Below are 19,679 nucleotides of genomic sequence, written 5' to 3' on the forward strand. Positions count from 1 at the left end.
GGTCGGCTCCCGAGGGCTACCGGTCAGAGAGGCTTAAGTCCCGCCCCTCGCCTCGCTTGGCAGGGGTCTATACCTCTGCTTCTCTCTGTGGCTTATTTTGTTTAGTTCCCCTTGGGGTGGGCTGGATTTTTTTTTTCCTCCCACGGAACGCGCACCGGAGCTTCTGCCGCGCTTTTAAGCTTCGTTTTTGTTGTTTTTTTCCTGAGGCGCTGAGGAGAGGAAGGGTGGAACTCGAGCCGGCGTTTTAGGCCGGCGTTGGAGCCTCGAGATTGCTCGGCTTAATTGAACCTTTTGGCTTTCGAACGGCGGCGCCCCGAGAGCTTTGGCAGGAGCGGGCCGAGCGCTGTGGGCGAGCCGGGAGCGAGCGCCGAAGCGCGCCCGCCACTCTGCTAGGCAGTTGGACGCGGCCGTGCGCTCTCCGCGGAGCGCGAGTCCGGAGGTGAGCGCCTTCTTTGTTGCCTCAGTTTGAGGGAGGGGGAGAGTCGCTAAAGATAGTGGCCTCGCGTCTCGCCAGCAGTCATGGCCGAAGTAAAGGCGGGGGGGAGAGAAATTCTTGTCTGAGGTATAATTGAGGGCGCCTGCGGTTCTGCGGGCTTTCGGGGGGATCAGGACTAGGACGCCGAGAGAGCTCTGGGAACGGGAGCCGCTCTGCTGGGCCCGCGAAATCTGTCCCGCATGGAGTGGATAGCGCCCTCCTCCGTATGTCCCCGCAATTGCCCTCCATCTCTCCCTCTCCCCTTCTCTCCTCTGCAATACACCGGCCTTCCACTGCGGCGCCAGGACGCGGGTCCGTGATTTCGCCTTCGTCTCCCCGCGAAATTCCGGGGTACCGTGGACGGAGCTTCGTCTCGTCTCCCGGTGTGAGCATCGACACGGCTTAGAGAGCCGGGCGGTTGAGCCAGGGGAAAGGGGAGGAAGGTGCTCGTCTGGCCGAGAAGTCGAGGGGAGCGCTGGCATGATGAACGTGTGTTCTGCAGAGGGGAAAACTCGGGTCTTGGTGGAGAGAATGACCTACGCTGTGCTCGTCCTTCTTTTGTATACGAGGCAGCCTTTGGAAGAGAGAGAGAGAGAGGATGAAAGGCACACTGTTCTAGGGGATAGAAAAGCGCCAAGTAGTGCTGGCCGTGTTTCTGAACAAAGCTTTTCTTCCCACTAGCCTCGCCCCACTCCTGCGACCCTGTTTGGATTTTCGTAAGATCTAAAGAAGTCTTTGGATGAGAATTTCTTTGAAGGACTATACTGTACTGTGGTTTTTTTAAAGACTTTTGTTGGAGGCTTATATTGCTAGCTTAAAACTAATATAAACAAGTAGGTTTCTCATTCTTATTGGGATCCTAAAAATTTCCTAAAAATTTAGCCTTTTGAGGGTGTAAAATGACCAATTTGGAATGACTAACATACCTACAAGATGGGGTTTCTGTTGTTATGATGGGGTAGATTGTGTTTCTGTTTGTTAACAGTGCTGTCATGTGTTTCTTTTGTATGTGCTAAAATTTAAACGAGTTCAGTTGAAACTCTTTAAGAGTTATTTTACTGTTTAAATTATTTTGGGGGAGGGTCTGTTGTTTTAAAATTTATTTCAAGAAATCAAGCATTTATGTAGCTTCACATTTTGTCAGGGTAAGACTGATATAGTCTAGTTTCTTATTTCTTCTGATAGTTTATCCCATGTGTTCTTTGATAACATATATCATCCAGTCATGCATCCTATGTTTGTATGTTACCAACTCCAAACTTAGAACAAATTCATATTTTACTTCCAGTTTTGAATGCATATTAAAAATGCATGACAATCTGTATGCCATGACCCTAACATTCCATTTTGATGACTTGTTCATTGCATTCTAAGGAAGAATGGCTAAAAGGAAATAGCACAAAATATTCAAGTTAGTTATGCTAGCAACTAGCTTTATTATTTATTAAAGGACTTTCAACATGCCTAGGTATCTGGTACATTATTTATTTGTAGAAAGATATTTGTGGGGAAAAATATATCAAGGTATTTCTCTTCCACAAAATACCATGCTAAAATATTTCTTTTCCACAAATAAGATTTTCAAAAAAATATGGTCCTGACTAAACATGAGAGTTCCCTGAAGCTTAACTAAGAAGAGCATGTACAATTCAAAATGTTATCTATAACAGATTTGGGCATTTTACGGCCTTGGGCCAATCTTTTGGCTGTCCCTATCTGGTCCATGTGAGGTTAATTGGAAATTAGAAATCAAATGTAAATAAGTGTATGCCATGCATGCAATAAACTGCATTACTTTTATTTTGAAGGAGATTACTGCTTTTTTAAAAATTTATGTATGCGCGGGTATGTGTGCCTATGCACTTTCACAGTCCTATTGGTTCAGCCCTCCACAACAGTCCCAGCTTCTTATGTGGCCCCTTGAGAAAATTACCTACCATGATCTACACAATGTTATCTGGGTCTGGCTATCTATGGAATTGCCTTTCTCCAAATGCCCTTCCCCATCCAATAAGATCTGACCATGTAGGTATGGTTCAGATCCTTTCAGTAAAACAATGACATCTTATGGGATCCAGTAGTGTACCTTCTCTGTTGTTGCTCCTCCTAAATATTTGGCACAAATCTGGCTCTAAAAGGTGTAAAAAAGTGACTGAGCAGACTATGGAATGAAGTGTTTGTGATCATGCTATAAGGTGATTGAAACTTTTTTATGTATTTCCCAATAGTGTTAATTTTTTAATTACCTTTTGGATTCTGGTTATTTTTATTGAGTTTTTAATGTAAGCCACTTTGAGTCTTTCCAGTTTGGCAGACATGTAAGTGTAATAAATGTTTAGTTTGCGAAAGCTTTCATTAAATGTGAAATGCTCATCATATAGTTTAATTAAATGTATGTTTCACACACTAAATAGAATAGTATATTTCTGAATTTGAATGAGGCTACCAGGAGAGAAGAGCCAGTTGCACTCTTACTGGCATTAGTTCTTCCTTGATTTTCAAAATTAATAAATGGAAAAAGGCACCCTATTTCTTCCTATATAGGAAGATAGGAGAGCAGAAATAACCATATGTAAAATAGTATGACTAGTTAGATATTGTAGAATAATCTAACTGAAGCTGATTGGCTACTAGGCAGAGTTATTTTCAAGTGGGACTGTGAAAAAGTGATAAGCCACAAAACTACAATTCAGCATCCTTCATTATTGCAATGGACATTGCAGTGAGGAATAGTGGAGCTACTGCACTTGAAGATAAAGATATATGTTGTTTTTGTTTCAGAATATTGTTAAAATGGAATTGTGTGGCTATACAGTACCCTCGTTCTTTGCAAATAAAATAAAGGTCTTTCCTGTTTCTTGTTGGAAGAATGGTGTTAAATTTCGGTGTTAAAATTGAGAGATACATTTCGTCCTCATTCAAAGTTACAATAGCACTGAAAAAAGTGACTTGTGACTGGATTTACAATCATTGTAATATCACCCTAGTCGCCTGGTCAAAATTTGGGTGTTTGGCAACTGGCATGTATTTATGACAGTTGCACTGTCTGGGGTAATGTGATCACCATTTGTAACCTTTCTAGCTGGCTTCCAACAAGCCAGATTCACTAATGACCATATGATCACTTAACAACTTCAGTGATTCACTTAACTATGGCAAAAAGGTTGTGAAATGGAGCAAAAACTCACTTAACAAATGCCTTGCTTAGCAATGGAAATTTTGGGCTCAATTGTGGTCATAAGTTGAGGACTCCCTGAACTTTTTGTTTTGTGCCTCTTTTATATTGATAACCTTTGGCTGTTTCACTTGTAGGCTGAAGCCATATCATATGACCCAGGGAAAAGGTTAGGGTTGTCAAGTGTGATATGTCACAGTAGGGTCAGGGCCTTTTGTGTATACTCATTTCTCATTCTCTCTTGATTCATAGCATGGATCTGTTTAGAAGCTTAGGAATAAAATTTAAGCAAACTTTTTGTAATTTCAAAGCAACAACTGGTCTTTAACTACTATGGCTAGAATATCAGAGAATGTCATTTCAGTATCTGCTGGTTTGAAGACTGAAAAAACTAGAATCTCATCTTTTTTGAATGTACCTAAAAAAAGTCATGAAAGATCCATCTGCTTTCTTCTTGTGCACACATTGGTGTTAATCCTGTTGAATTAAAAAGGATGTGATTTTGAATTGGGTTGATTTTGGGTTGCAAGATTGATCTATAATCCCTCCGTTTACTATTTGCTCAGGTTCTATCAAACATTCAAATGGAAGTCTTATAAATGGATGAGGTTGTGAGAAAAGATATATTTAATGAAATAGTCTTTTTTCACCTAATCTGTAGTACAGAAATGTCTCTGAATTTTATATTGTAAATATTAGGCTTCCATTTTTAAGCATGTACATTGCTGAGCTAACTGCATAGTGAGAATGTGCCTCAGTGCACTTTAATATTTCTTAGTCACACTTCTAAAGGAAGTAGTATTAGCATCATGGGTGCTGCTATCAAATTCCTTGTTATGCAAAGATGTTACACCAACTCATATTTAATATAGCACATATTGCACATGTGTTAAATTTGTTAGTAGCTAAATAAGAGAAAACAGATTTAATATCTAAGTTATTTAGCAAACTAATAGAGAAAGAATTGCTAGAATACAATTATACCAAGCAGCAACTTCCATGAGAATTATTGTTCAAAGTAATTATGGAATATAACATACATTTAGAAAGTACAATTTTTACCAGTTTTCAGTAAAAACATAATTTGAATTATTTTAACTAAAATTCATTTGTCTAAAACTAAATGAATTCCTTTTTCAAAAATGAAAGTTTCTGTTTCTATCTAAATTTCTGCTTAGTCCGTAAACTTGTTTTGGAGACTTGTGATATATTTTGTGTGATATTTGCTATTGTGTGGTACCATTGCTAGTGCTGTAATAAAATGTACTTAGACTTCTGAGAAACTGTTCATAGATTTATTGTGCATCTAATTTACTTTTTAAAGAAACCAGACACAAGAATTGCAGACTCCTCAGCTATGTTCAGCTTTGTTTAATTCCCGAGGCTCTTGTTTTTCAAGGAGGGGTAATAAATGCACAGCATAATTTTTTAAAAATACTTAATCAAAAGTTTTATTGTTAAGGAAGATCATAGCATTCTTGGTACAATAATATGTTCTGGTTAGAATAGTGTGTTCGATGCAGTGATCTTTTTTAAGATACCAATGCTATTAATAAGATTTTTAAAATTTATTACAAGAACAATAAAAATACAACAGAAGTTACAAGCATGTAGTTGAAACAGAATCAAACTAAAGCCAATTAAACGCCAAACAAAACCACTCTGGTCCCTAAAGTTATGTGTGAAAACAATAAGTAGTCAGTATTCAGATATAAAACAGACAAAAGTGTTTGGATTCAGCATAGCAACCCTGATGGATTCCTCTCTGTGACTGCTCCTTTTGCTGGTATCTCATGATTGCTGCATGGGTTTAAGAAAATTGGATATTAAAAAGTATGGTTCAAGCATGGTAACTATGATTAAAGTTACAATTTAGTTTGTTTATATTAAAAAGTATAGTTCAATCATGGTAACTATGATTAACATTGATTTAAAGTTACGCTTTAGTTTGTTTGAAATATTCACATGTACTAATAAATAGTAAACAAATGTGATGTGCTGTTGGAATTATATAAAATGCTTGGCTTGATTTCGGCAAATTCTTTTTCACCTGGTATATCTCAGCAACTCTTGCATTATTTAGTCAAACAGCACTTCCTTAGGTGGAAGTAGTAATCCTTTTGTCAAGTACTGTTTTGAAACAATTCATTATTCCCTGTTTGAACTTCTTAAAGAATTAACAACATAAAGATTTTTAAAAAGTTAAATTAAAAATAAAATAAAATAAATCTGATTGAGGCAAATGAAAATCATTTTTTTCTCCTAAGTCAAAAGGCCTCTTCAAATTAGTATTTCAGCTTGTGTACTATTCTGTGCATAAGGCACTCTTTAGCAGAATTGCTTTATTATTTGCTGTCTGATCATAGTTATATTTTATAATTTTTTTTCTAAGTTTTGCAATATATTGGCAGTTCCTGAAAAAAATGCATTCAAAAATTCAGTTGATTATGAATGTTACACCTGCTGTATTAATCATTGCTTTGTCATACTTAAGTTGGTTACAACTTACAAGTGGTTTCTAAATAACTCAGTGTTGTGGTGTTGATCTATAACTGAGCTATTATAAGTAGAAAGCTAAATAACATTCCTAATGGTGTTATTAGATTCCACTTCAGGAAAAAAAAAGGAATGAGTTTACCATTAAACCAGTTTTTTTTTTTTTAGAACACTAATTCCTTCTTAATCAAAATTTTGATTTGAAGGCCCTATGCTGGCTGTTTTAGCAATAATTATGTGGTATTGGTATTATATGTAAAAGTTCAATGTTTTACTGAAAATCATATGTAATGAATTTGATCTACTCCTTTTAAATTTTTCTAAAATTCCTGGTACATTAGTATTTGATGATGATGATGATGATGGCATTCCTACTGGAAGGTAACATCCTTTCCCTCTTATTTCAGATTGGAGGATGAACAATCTTTCATTTAGTGAACTCTGCTGCCTATTCTGCTGTCCACCATGTCCGGGAAAAATAGCTTCCAAACTGGCATTTTTGCCCCCAGACCCCACCTATACACTCATGTGTGATGAAAGTGGGAGTCGTTGGACTCTACATCTTTCTGATCGAGCAGACTGGCAATACTCTTCTAGAGAAAAAGATGCTATTGAATGTTTCATGACTAGAACCAGCAAAGGTAACAGGATTGCCTGTATGTTTGTGCGTTGTTCCCCTAACGCCAAGTATACTTTACTTTTCTCGCATGGGAATGCTGTTGATTTAGGTCAGATGAGCAGCTTTTACATAGGACTTGGTTCACGGATTAATTGCAACATATTTTCATATGATTATTCTGGATATGGAGCAAGTTCTGGAAAACCAACAGAGAAGAACTTGTATGCTGACATCGATGCTGCTTGGGTAGCTCTTAGAACAAGGTAAATAGAGTTATATTATTTTACAAATTTAGTAGAATTTTTGTTTATTCTCATAGTGAATTTGTGCGCATAACAGGCCTAGCAGAAGCCCTCCTGAAAAAGTTTATCTGAGCATCGGGAAAAGTCTGCAGAAAGGACCAATTGTGGCATGGGGACTGGGGAAAGGTAGAGTGAATGGCTGTGTGCCACAGTGACTGTAACTGTGCTCACATTTTTTTCCTTGCCAATCCCCTATTCCAAAGTCTATGTTATTTAGATTTTTTCAATCCTCAGGAAGGCTTTATTAGAGACTTGTAAAAAATAAGACATGAGGAAATTGGACTCTACTTGCCCTTGTTTGCTCAGCCGTTTGAGAGATTTTACATTAAAAATCTGTTCATATTTTTTTAATTCACTAAGTAAGGTAAGGGATATATTACTAATTTGTGATAAATAATGCTTTTGTTTACATTGTGGCAATGGAGTTCAGTTCAATAGAGTATAGATTAGTAAAATATTAATATTATTGATATATTTTTCATTGGTAAAGAAAATCAGGTGCTACATTCAATCAGTGCTTCAGATTAATTCATATCTTCAGAAAATAAATGATTGGAATCAAGCTAATTTTGCGTGGTAAGGATTCTACACTGAACGCTTCTTTATATTAAAGCATCATGGTGTAAGTTCCCATCATTCTAAGCCACAGGTGTCAAACTCGCCACATCACATGACGTGTCGTGATGTATTGCGACTTTTTTCGCATTGCCAGAGCTGGGGTGGGCATGGTCTCCGCATGTTGCAGCTGGCCTGCGGGACAGCAGTTTGAAACCCCTATTCTAAGCCATCATGTAGTTTATTTAGGTGTAGCACTGTATTACAGAAATCTAAACATTTTGATTTGTAAACCATGCTCTATGGCTTGTTGTTATATATGAGCTATATCACTAGAGCAACAATTAATTTAAAATAATGGCATAGTATTAACAGAGCTATTGTGGCTCTTCTGTAGCCTGAACATTGAGAATGAAAGTTTTAGGCAGTCATTCTAATATGCATATTTGGAGACATATTTAAGGATTTTTTTTGACATGCATATTTTTTAAATAAAAATCTGGCTACCTCACAGCTAAGACTTCTTATCTTTTTGCTCTGTTCATTTTTATGTTGATAAGATACATTCCAAATTTTTATTAATTCCTTTGTTTTCCTACATCCTTTCCAACAGCACCTGTGCCATCCTTTCCGCACTGATTATAGTACAAGCAGCAGCTGTTGCTGTTTTTAACTCAATGTGTGTACTACTTACCTGAATATTTCTGGTTAAACCACACATGCAGTTTCAGCATTATCATAGTAGATGGTTGCACTGTATTTTTCATTCTTGTGGGTGGAGAGGAAGAATATCTGTGAACAAGCTGTTGTTATGCTTCTGTTTATCCAGAGCAGTTACTGTTTGCTCCAGTTGGTGGTGGATTATCTTTTCTTGCTGTTACTAGGCATGATGTTTTTTTTTTTTTTTTTTTTGCAAACTAATTTCTTAACCTTTTTTTTAAGTAATCTAATTAAGACTGATGTTTCCAATGCATTATTTCTGTCTTCAACATTCCTACATTTTTCAAAAATATTTTTGCACTGTAAGGTCACTCTTCATGTTTTAATTATTTGGAAATGCATATAGAAATAGGGATTTGTTTATTTGTCCTTAAAAACTTGCATATGTTGACTGAATAACCCCTTTGATTTTATTGACTGTGTATAGGATTGTATGTAAGTCTTAAGTCTAGTAATAATTAAGTAATTATTGGGACCTCTAGTTTGAAACAAGATAAACCGGATCCTTGCCTAAATACTTATAAATTAGTAGGTCAGTGTCTCTTGTGATTTTATGGTGGAGTAGGGATAAATAATAATTTAAATCACTTTAAAGTTTGAACATACTTATATACTTATTTGTTTTTAAACAGTAGATGTTAGTAACATAGCAAATCCATTTTAAATGGCTTTTTATTCAGGTGACATTGAAGTTGAGAATTGTATACTCTCTCTGACTTTTTATAGTTTTGAGTAGTTCCTTGATCAGAATACTGCCTGATATTTCTTAATTAGAAATTGTGCAGTTACTAGTACACTTTTTGCACATGTTCTAAGATGGGGTGGGGTAAGGGTTACTGATGCTCTAAATCAGTGTGCTTGAATGGAACTGAAATTTCCAGGGTGTGTAGACTTCACATCACAGAATTCCTTAAGCAGATGACAGCCGATGAGAATTCTGTTAGTTGCTCCACACACCTAGAAGTTGCCAATTTAGGAAAACACTGTTCTAAATATTGAAATACTGCTTGCCTCATTGCTTGTTTGGCTTCCTGGCTGGCATTCTAGTTGGCATAAAACGGAAGTTATCATTCAGCAAAAAAGGAGCATCATACATTCCTCTCACCAGAAAGAATGAGGTGTGATTCTGTGTATGTAAAACCAGTTTAGAAAAATCTTAATTGGATTAATAAGCTATATGTGCTCTTAAATTTTCAGAAAGCAATATAGACATTGAACCGCCATCTGAGAGGACAGATATTTATCAAATGTTGAATGTCATTTTTATAAGCTCTTTTTTATAATCTCTGTTTAAAAATATACTAATGACTATATTTTTTAGTTTTAAAAGTATAATATTCTTGATACATTTCACTTAAAAGTATTTGCCTGAATATAATTGTACTTGTGAAACTTTTTACCCTTCATAAACGGGATAAAATGATTTATTTTTTACATTCTGTAAGATAGAAGATTTTACTATTTTATGTTCACTTGAATATTTACTTTATTCATAGCATATTTCATCACTGAAATTACATAAAAAACTACTTTTTCAGATATGGAATTCGCCCTGAAAATGTGATTATATATGGCCAAAGCATAGGAACCGTGCCATCTGTGGATCTTGCTGCTCGTTATGAAAGTGCTGCTGTAATTCTTCATTCTCCACTGACCTCAGGAATGCGAGTAGCTTTTCCTGATATAAAGAAGACGTACTGCTTTGATGCATTCCCAAAGTAAGTTGCTGTACTTTTTTAAAAAAATGTAGTTGGAAATTAGTTGTCTCATCCATGTGCTCTTTTACTTGAATGTCAAAAGAAAAGTCATTAAATTAGAAACCTGTTTTCAGTAACTGGACTTTGTTTTCACTTCAATCCTACTATAAATCAGACAGTTAAAATATATTAAATAAAATCTGTGGGTTGCAATAAGGCCTGCCCATCTTAATAAAGGTAGGCCTTGACTTACAGGCATTTTGTTTAGTGATTGTTTGAATGACATAGATATAAGTGATTATGACTGGTCCTCACATTTACAAGCATCGCGGCATCCCCGTGGTCACGAGAACAAAATTCAGGTTCTTGACAACTGGTACCGTGAGTCCCTGAAAGCAAGACCTACCCCGAAAATAAGCTTGAGTGGGTGGAGCTTACCATTACAGCTAGGCCTCCCATAGATCGACACTTGCCTCACCAACTCACTTCTTCTGCGGCTGAAGGAGCAGCCTCATTCTGCAGCTGAGAATGGAACTCCAGCCTGCATTTCGCAATCAGAGGCCTTTCCGGAAGGTCTCTGCAGCTGAGAACCGAGCTATGGATTCAATCTGCAGAATGGAACTCCAGCCTGCATTTTGCAATCACAGGCCTTTCCAGAAGGCCTGTGCAGCCGAGAAACGAGCTATGGATTCAATCCGTAGCTCGGTTCTCAGCTACAGAGGCCTTCTGGAAAGGCTTCTGACTGCAAAATGCAGGCTGGAGCTCCATTCTCAGCTGCAGTATGAAGCTGCTTCTTCAGCCGCAGAAGAAGTGGGCCAGCTGGGCAGGGCTGTCACCGTGAGGTGAGTGGAAAAGACACCCCCTTCCTGAAAATAAGACCTGGTGCCTCTTTTGGAGATAAAAAATAATAATAATAAGACTTATTTTCGGGCAAACACAGTAGGTATTTACAATGGTTGCAGCGTTCCAGATTCATGGGATCCCCATTTGGGACCTTCTCAGCTAGCTTCTGACAATCAATCGGTGGGAGAAGCTGTATTCACTTAATGACCACATGATTCACTTAACATTTGCAGTCAGTTGGTTAACAACCATGACAAAAAAGATTATCAAGTTGGGTGTGATTCACTTAACAACGGCCTTGGCCTTGTTAGCAATAGAAACTCTGATTCCATTTATGGTTGTATGTTGAGGACTACCTGTACTCAAGTTTTTACTTTTTGCAGAAAGAACTGGGCTACATGAAAGAAAGATAGGCCAGCAACTTTCTCCAATGCTTCCATCCTCCTCTAGTCTTCAGCATCATTAATATATTGCTGCAAAATGTCTTTTTCTTCTTTGAAACGTGAAGGTGGTGTTGGGAGCCTAAGGGGAGGTTAGGAAAAAATCTCACATTATACTGTTTCTCAGTACCAGGAGAATTCTGCTATATATACCACAGGATGTCAGTCTTGTATTTTTTCCCCAAAAGTTTAATTTCTACATGAATTTGTGTGTCCTGGTTTTGAATATCTCCACCAAATAAACTCTAATGCAGGGGTCTTCATACTTGGCCCTTTTATGACTCATGAACTTCAGCTCCCAGAATTCTTCAGCAGCATGCCTGGCTGAGGAATTCTGGGAGTTCAAGTCCATGAGTCATAAAAGGGCCAAGTTTGAAGACCACTGCTCTAATGGCACACTGTCAATAAAGCATAGTAAATTTTTTTAACTATATGCTCATGTAAGATATTGTGGAAATTTCTGTTATGTGTGTTATTTTTTTTCTGTGTTCATGTAGTATTGACAAGATATCTAAAATAACTTCTCCAGTGTTAATAATCCATGGGACTGAAGATGAAGTGATTGACTTTTCACATGGCCTAGCATTATTTGAACGTTGCCAAAGACCTGTGGAACCATTGTGGCTTGAAGGGGCAGGACATAATGATGTGGAACTTTACGTACAGTATCTTGAAAGATTAAAACAATTTGTATCACAGGAACTGGTGAATTTGTAAACTGCTTTGTTTAGTTACTTGTTGAATTTCATTGCTGAACTCCAGATCTTAATGGCCACCACGTAAAACCTGATGGTTTTGTTTTCAAATCAGGTCAGTTGCCTTCATAAATGTACAGGTAAAATGATTTGTAAACATAATTAATGAAGGTTTTAATGCCAGTATTAAGTGGAATTGTAGATAATGGAACAAAACCTGTGTAGTTTATATATTTTGTGCAAGTTTTCTTCTATACTTAAATCAATTTGCAAGTCTTTTTAAGATGTACAAAAATCTTAGAAGGAAGTAAAATTTTAATTATGTAAACTCTGATGCTATAAAAGTGTTGCCAAATGCTTTAGCATATCCCAAACAAGTTTATATACAATATTTTTAAAACATCTCAAAATGTACTGTGACATACTCTGTTGCACAGGTATAAGTGAAGCAGTTATAAAATACAAACATCCATTGCATTTGAAGGAATAAAAAAAGAATGAAGACAACCACTTGAATTTTACAGGCCTTATATGGGGAGCAAATCAGAATAAGTATTTTATTACCTTGTCTTCTCAGTGTTTTTTTCCCCTCTTTTCCTGACTAATTAATGGCCAAAAATGCTGTTTTCAAAGCACTGCTCTAAGGCCGATAGAAACTCAACAAAAGATGGAACCAATATCTCCATGATATTGGCAAGTAATCTAAGGAACTTTATATACAGCTATTTTAAAATAATCATGTAAAAATCTTCCCAAAAAATCTAAGGTTGATTTGATTTTTTTTATATAGACAAACATGCAAAGTTATAGACTTAGTTGACACTTGATTTGATTTGAATGTTTTACAATATAGAATTGTTTCAATTATTATGAAAAGTTTACTAATGTACTCCTATATAGTAAAACAAATGTTGACAACTCATCATAAAATAAGCTGCCTTTCCCTAGAATACATTTTTGCTTGAATAAAATTAAAATATAACCTGTCCTGTAAGCAAAATAATATTCAAATACACACTGTGTTTCTATTTTAAAGCCTTACTTAGTTAACCTGTTCTGCTTATTCTTGTGATTGTCTGAGAATATTGTATGATGTATTGTAAATGCTTAGATTCTGATGTGTTTAACTCTTAAGAAAAAAAATCTACAATTCTGAAGTGTTTGTGCGAAACATAAACTGTTCCTGATTAGTTCTTTCTCTGTGATACAGTAAGAGAGCACAATTTCTGATGTGACATCTTGCTAAAATCTAGTAATTCCTAAAATCTAGATTGATTTCTTGTTGCCAGAAGTTTTCCTACTTATATCATCCACTTTTTTAGGGGATAGAAGACATTTGACAAATGTACGCTCCCATTTTGAGCAAGCCATTCTGGCTTCTAATTAAATTGCTTTTTTGATTTCATAAATGAAGGACTTAATATATTAAATATATAAGGCAAAGTATGAGTTGTCACAATAGCTAGCAAATGTTTGTCAGTTGCAGTGTTAGATCTAGGAATGTAATGATTCAATCCATACTATTTAAAAATAATATTTGAATTAGTTTTAATATGTTTAATATACTTAAGCCAATCTCAACCTCTATGAACTATTTGTATCACATCGCAATTTGATCACACAGAGATTGAATTCAAGAAAATTAGCAACCAGTTCTTTGCTTGAGATGCTGTTTTACCAGTATAGATTAAAGGAAATCTTTTATTAGTACATTTAAAAATACATACCTTCTCCAATTAGACTAATGCACTAGCGATTGGATTCAGTTTTAGTTATCAGTCCCATAGACTTAATGACTTCAATGGGTGTATTTCAAAATCAATAAAATCTCAAATGCTTGGAGCTTGAACATTGATCCTAAAAATAGTGTTGATTTGAATGAAATACTGAGAAAATTAATTACATTTTGGTAGTTTAACTTCTTGACTTTCAGATTAAAAATACTACATCTTTTCTCTACAGTCCTTAATTCAAATTAAAAGTTGGTCCAAGAAAGTTCAGTTTAATCTCAGTGTTGTTTCATATATCCTTTCTTAGAACAGTGGAATAAATAGCGACATAAGTGATTATATATACCAGCCAAAGATGTAGATTGCGATTGATGAATATATGGATTACTGTTGTGTGCTGATGCAAGCAACTTGCTATTTTACAATAGGATGTTTGCAACTGTATGTATCAGTAGCAAGCTGATTTATATTATGATTATATTGCCCTACATTTCAGATTGTATTTATAAAGAATGTAGAATTTGCCACTCTATATGATTTGTTTGTTAGGCAATGAGTTCTCCCCTAGTTGCTATTACCAACAGTAATTTACAACTAGCTGCTCTGTCTTAACAATCAACTGCATACATATAGGAGAAGTATATGGGTAAAGTTGTGCATTTATTTACTAGTAGTAAAGAGGTAAGTACTGCCTCAAAATGTAGCAACTTAATATAAAAGATGTAAACACTATACTTCCGTCCATTCCATTCATATTGAATAAGCATGATATATTTAACCTTACCAAAACAAATTAGTGATGACTTTTAAGTAATCTGAATTATGTATTTTTGATGCACACTGGCTCTTATGGCGTGGGAGAAATATGATTCCTTCTAATAGGACGCAAGAATACTGTTAAGAAATAAATTACTTCAATTTTACTTAGCAGTAAAATTGTACTCCTAAAACATACTAAAATGTACAGTAATTTTTAGAAGATGAGGTAAAGGGTGGCAAATTGCCTTTTTTCACCAAGAGATTTTAAGAATTTGGTAAGCATTTAAGCAAATACTGACAATTCCAGATTGAATTTGTTTCTGGTTCTTCATTATTACTGACAGTCATGGTAATTTCTGCAGAACCTTACATGAGATAAAAGCCATTAGTGAAAAAACAACTTGCCATCTTTATTATGGAATTATTGTTGTTTTTTTAAAAAAAACTCTGTACACTAATAAATATTCACTTTTGTGCTGCATATTATAAGGATCACTGATACACTGCCTAATTGGGTTGCTATAGTTTGCAAGTAAATGGATGTAATTGTCTGGTTTAATACTGCACACTACCTCAAACTGACCTTATTACTCTTCGGTAGTTGAGCCTCCACTTTGGAAAGGTGGATACAAGGTAATTACAGATATATACATTATTCCAGAAAATAAAACAATTTAAAGAAGTCTTGTAAATGGAAACTATTTAGATGAAGTTAAATCTTGAATGTTAATCTTTACTACGTTTGCTTGTGTTTGTCCTTTTGTTTAACATTGGATTAATTCAGAGTCAAGGCTATCCGTAAGCTTTACTCTGGAGTTATTTCTATTTTAAAAATCCTGCTAATCATTGTACATTCAGATAGCTCAAATAAAAACCTAGCTTTTGATTACAGTGTTTCAATTTTTTATAAATGGTAATGGAATCCTGTTTTCAGCAGTATTGTTTTATAATTTTCACCATCATGTAATTTTGGTCTTTTTTCAGAAGATACCTGGAACATATCAGTATGGTCTAAATTTATGAGATATTGCTTATGGAACTTCTGTTGTTTTTGGGGGGGAAGGCAGTGCAATTGAAATTGTTGAAGTGGGAATAATTAAATTTCTTGAATGCATGCTGGTGTTGGCTGGTTGGCTATTAGCAGTATAAAAAAGTTTAATCAGTGGGAACAGTCTTTTTTTGTGAACTGTAAAATTGAACCTAATTATGGGAACTACTATACTGGTATAGTAATAAATGTATATACAGACTGCTGCCAGTGTGAAAAAATTCAGGACTGAGGCTAGGGCAAGAGGAAAAAAACCCAATTAAATGTATTAATATTCTCATATATTTAATGTCCCCTTTTTATCCATTAAAAATCAATTTGGTGATATTTTGTAGCCTATTATGTAGGTTTGCCGTTGGAGAGGATGAATCCTCTGTTTTCATTTATTCACTTATTTTCTTTTAAGCCAAATCATCTTTATGCTTATCTGGTAGTAAAATAAAATAAAAAATTTTCCACTGTTAAAAATTTGGCAGAGGAATCATAACTCCAACTCTTCCCTTCCTTCATTATTCATCTTCTTCATGCTACCAAACCTGAGTTTTATACTCTCAGTATCAGAATGCATGTATGAGAAGAACTTTCAGGGCTGAGTATTGCAATAGATTGTGTGTACTGAAAAATAAAACCCCATTAAAATATGTAATTTAATTAAGGCTTTCAGTTTAGTTTCTAAGTGAGCCCTTAATCTCATGGATGTCTCTGCTAAGAGAAACTTAAGTATATTTGTTGAGGATTCATCCGTTCTGGTTCATATTTATACTTGCATACAAAAATTTAGGTGCCCCAGGTAGATTTGTATGTTTCACTAAATTTCCAAGCAACAGAAGATAGCACAACCTTTACATGGTACAAAGTTAAACATTATCTTTTTCTGCAAATCAGTATGCTTACTATTTATTTGCAGATTCAAAATATAAGTTTGAAAAGGACTGCCTAAATTTTTTGCATGAAACTATATATGATTGGCAAGGGTTCTGTGAAAATGCTAAACAGTATTCATTTAGCAAAGAGATTCAAAAGGCAGGATGGACCATTAACAATGAAGAAAAATGAAAATTCATCACCAAAAAAGATCTGGTACAGAATATTTTTTTATATATACAGTGGGGCAAAAAAGACAATCAAACAACGTGATTATCTGGATTTGTTTTCTCATTTTGTCTCTCATAGTTGAGGTCTACCTATGATGACAATTACAGGCCTCTCTCATCTTTTTAAGTGGGAGAACTTGCACAATTGGTGGCTGACTAAATACTTTTTTGCCCCACTGTAGGTATGCATTATTGGAGAAAATGTCTTAATGAAATTTTAAAAGAGAAATACTGTACATCTCAGAGTGGAAAAAATATGAAATATCAAAAGGCTGATAATAGGCAACTTTTTCTTATACTTCTTCGAGAACTAAAGTTTGAATTGAACAAATAGTATTGAAAGGCATAATTGGATTAACACCAGAAAATGTATATTATGATAAGGCATCAGTATTTAAGCTAATTCACCCCTACAGTTTTTGCCATAACACACCAATTTTCTTTAGTCAAACCATTGTTAGGGTTATGTAAAGAAAGCATATCCATTTTGTGTTTTGTGCAACAGAAACAAAAAATGTCTTAATCATTTGCTCAGCAGTACATTTTTCACAAAAGCTAGTTTGGTGAAACAAGCTGAAATGAGACAGTAGACCACAACACGGCTATGCTTCAAGGAGAGATGTCAACTCAAAACTAGCAAAATGAAATTCTTTGCAAAGCTTGAACACCTGTGAAAAGGTGTTAAAATAAGACTGCATTTCTGAAAGAATGCAAGACTAAACTTCCTCCCCAACATTTCACTTTTTAGAGAAAGATAATTTGTCTTATTGCTGTCTGAATGAGACAAGATTAGTAAGAACTAGATTTTTATACTGTACCAGGCTTTATTAGAATATTTTAGTAGTAGTTCTTAGAATGAATGTGTGCCCTCTACTGACACAAATTTGTATTGCTTGGCTGGTTGGTATTTACCAGTATTTTGTTGCTTTACAAGATAAAAAAAGCTAGCTTAAACTCTGATTAATGATGCTTATTTATTTAAAATAACGCATTCTGGAATATTCTAAACCACATTATATTTCAATAGTAGAAGTATCCTAATGGGTTTTGCTTGAGTTTGTCTCATATTGCCATAGTTTTTAAAAGAGCAGTCTTAAATAATTTTTTCAAGGGACTGTATTTCAGAAAACAGCTTCTTCAGTTGCCTTAACTCTACTAGGCTATCATTTTCCTTTACTAAAGCATTGATCTCTTAATTATTAAATTATAACATAATTTAGAAATGTATTTTAATAATTGTTCTTTTAAGTTTTAGAAAGAGTACAAATATTCTAAAATTACCATTTCCATAAGCAACAAAGATTTAAAGAGTGAGTGCTTGGTTAGTCCAACTAATTATTCAAGAGGATGTAGAATTTTTAAACTTTCTTCTGGATTCTGCCAAATGGCAAAAAGTGCTCATATACTAACTGTTCACAAAAACAAATGTCAAGCTCTTTACTCAAAATATTACTTGTTTGTTATTTTTCTGTATTGTTTGGACTAGGGTTGTTGACTTTTTTTGGCTAGTAACAATAGCCAATGAAATATCATACTTTCATGGGTATTTTTAAAAAATATTTTCCTACCTTTCAGGGAGTTATACATTTTTTCTTGGGCTCATTGGTGGGATCTGGCCTGCTAGCAACTTCACATATATTAATATATCTGTTACAGTGTAGCCATGTTTCTACACAAACAGGTTTGTGAATGTCAAACATTCTGAATGGGAATGCTAAATAGCAACCTGTGTAATACATACACCGAAGTAGATGATTCTTACTCCAGTCTATGTTGATTGCAGAAGCAGCAGTATTTCAGAATGAGTATGATGAAATGCCAGATTGGTAACAGATCACTGTACTTCCTGTTTTTGTGCTACATTTGCTAACAGGAATGATGCATGAGTTTCCAATAATCCATTCAGTTAAGTGACAGTTGTAACCAACAGAATAAAAGGCACATAATGGTACAATGACTGTATAGAAAATGACACTATTGCTAAATCATATGAATGGCACAGGTAAACCGCAACAGGAAATTTTAATAGAAAATATGTGTTCCTTCAATGCTACACTATACTAGCAGCCACAAACATTTGTCATTTTTATACTTAGGGTAAGGAATGTTACAGAAGAATTAATTAAATAGCATGCATTGAGACTGGTCTATGTAATTTGTTTAGTCACAAAGAGTTAATTCAGTGTTTAAATTGAACTACTAAACTGAATTTTCCAGAACTATTTTATGGAAGTGATCATTTCTCCCATATTACCTGATCCTATTAAAGTTCACTATTATGTACCACAAAAATACAGGATTCCAGTTCCAAATTCATCCTTTTTTGAAGGATTAAATGTCATATCTGCAGAGATAATTATTTTGCATTTGCTTCTGCTTTTTTTATTGCATCATATACCATTAGCAGCATTTGTGCTTTCTAAACTTTGTCTTCTAAAATCCATTATCTATAATATAGGTAGCTATATATATTAATTGTATGTAAAGAATCTTTAAGGACTGAATAAGAATACATTATAAACATTTTAGCTTTAGGTTTACAAAAATGGTTGACAGTGGGTGTGCATAAAAGTTTTTCAGAAAATGTATTTTATTTGCTGCATTTTTCCTCTCTTTTGAGCAGAACATATTGTCTCATAGAGTACCTCATAATCATAAAAACATAGACAGGAAAAAACATACAAAACATGTGGTGTACTTTACAGTGAAGCATGGCCCAACCAAGTCTTGCAAAATAAACATTTATTATAGAGAAAAAGGAGGGAAAGCAATAAGGGAAAACAGATCTGGGCCTAGCTTAGCAAATATGCTGAATCATAATAGTACACTGAACTCAATTTAAAGAGACAAGACACTAAAGCAGGCATGTCAAACTGCTGGCCCGCAGGCCTGATACATCACGCTGAAACTGCACCAACCCCATTGCCAGCAATGGGGGAAAAGTCATGATACGCCGCGCGACATCACGAGTTTGACATGCCTGCACTAAAGAAAGCATGTCAAGGCCAGAAAGCAGTGAGGCATTTGTTGG

At 35.1% G+C, this 19,679-nt stretch overlaps 1 protein-coding gene across 2 annotated transcripts; it reads left to right on the forward strand.

Moving 5' to 3' along the window:
- Positions 1 to 13: 13 nt before the first annotated feature.
- ABHD17B (abhydrolase domain containing 17B, depalmitoylase) lies at positions 14 to 15,392 on the forward strand. Of its 2 annotated transcripts, none has more exons than XM_039361659.1 (4): positions 14 to 439; positions 6,554 to 7,028; positions 9,881 to 10,060; positions 11,820 to 15,392. In XM_039361659.1, the coding sequence occupies exons 2-4, from the start codon at positions 6,562 to 6,564 to the stop codon at positions 12,037 to 12,039; spliced, it is 867 nt and encodes a 288-aa protein (XP_039217593.1). In that variant the 5' UTR covers positions 14 to 439; positions 6,554 to 6,561; the 3' UTR covers positions 12,040 to 15,392. The 2 variants fall into 2 exon arrangements, with proteins under 2 accessions (XP_039217593.1, XP_039217602.1); XM_039361668.1 differs by lacking the exon at positions 14 to 439 and adding an exon at positions 552 to 860.
- The last annotated feature ends 4,287 nt before the right edge of the window (positions 15,393 to 19,679 follow it).

This window comes from Crotalus tigris, unplaced genomic scaffold (genome assembly GCF_016545835.1).
Source record: "Crotalus tigris isolate CLP2741 ecotype Arizona unplaced genomic scaffold, ASM1654583v1 scf7180000017585.4430047, whole genome shotgun sequence".
NCBI classification, from domain to species: Eukaryota; Metazoa; Chordata; class Lepidosauria; order Squamata; family Viperidae; genus Crotalus; species Crotalus tigris.

What these genes read in the sequence shown, in the direction of transcription:
- ABHD17B (XM_039361659.1), top strand. Translation starts at nt 6,562, where the DNA reads ATGAACAATCTTTCATTTAGTGAACTCTGCTGCCTATTCTGCTGTCCA. An exon ending in TGGGTAGCTCTTAGAACAAG is followed by an intron (nt 7,029 to 9,880) that starts GTAAATAGAGTT and finishes CTACTTTTTCAG; the next exon opens with ATATGGAATTCGCCCTGAAA. An exon ending in TGCTTTGATGCATTCCCAAA is followed by an intron (nt 10,061 to 11,819) that starts GTAAGTTGCTGT and finishes GTGTTCATGTAG; the next exon opens with TATTGACAAGATATCTAAAA.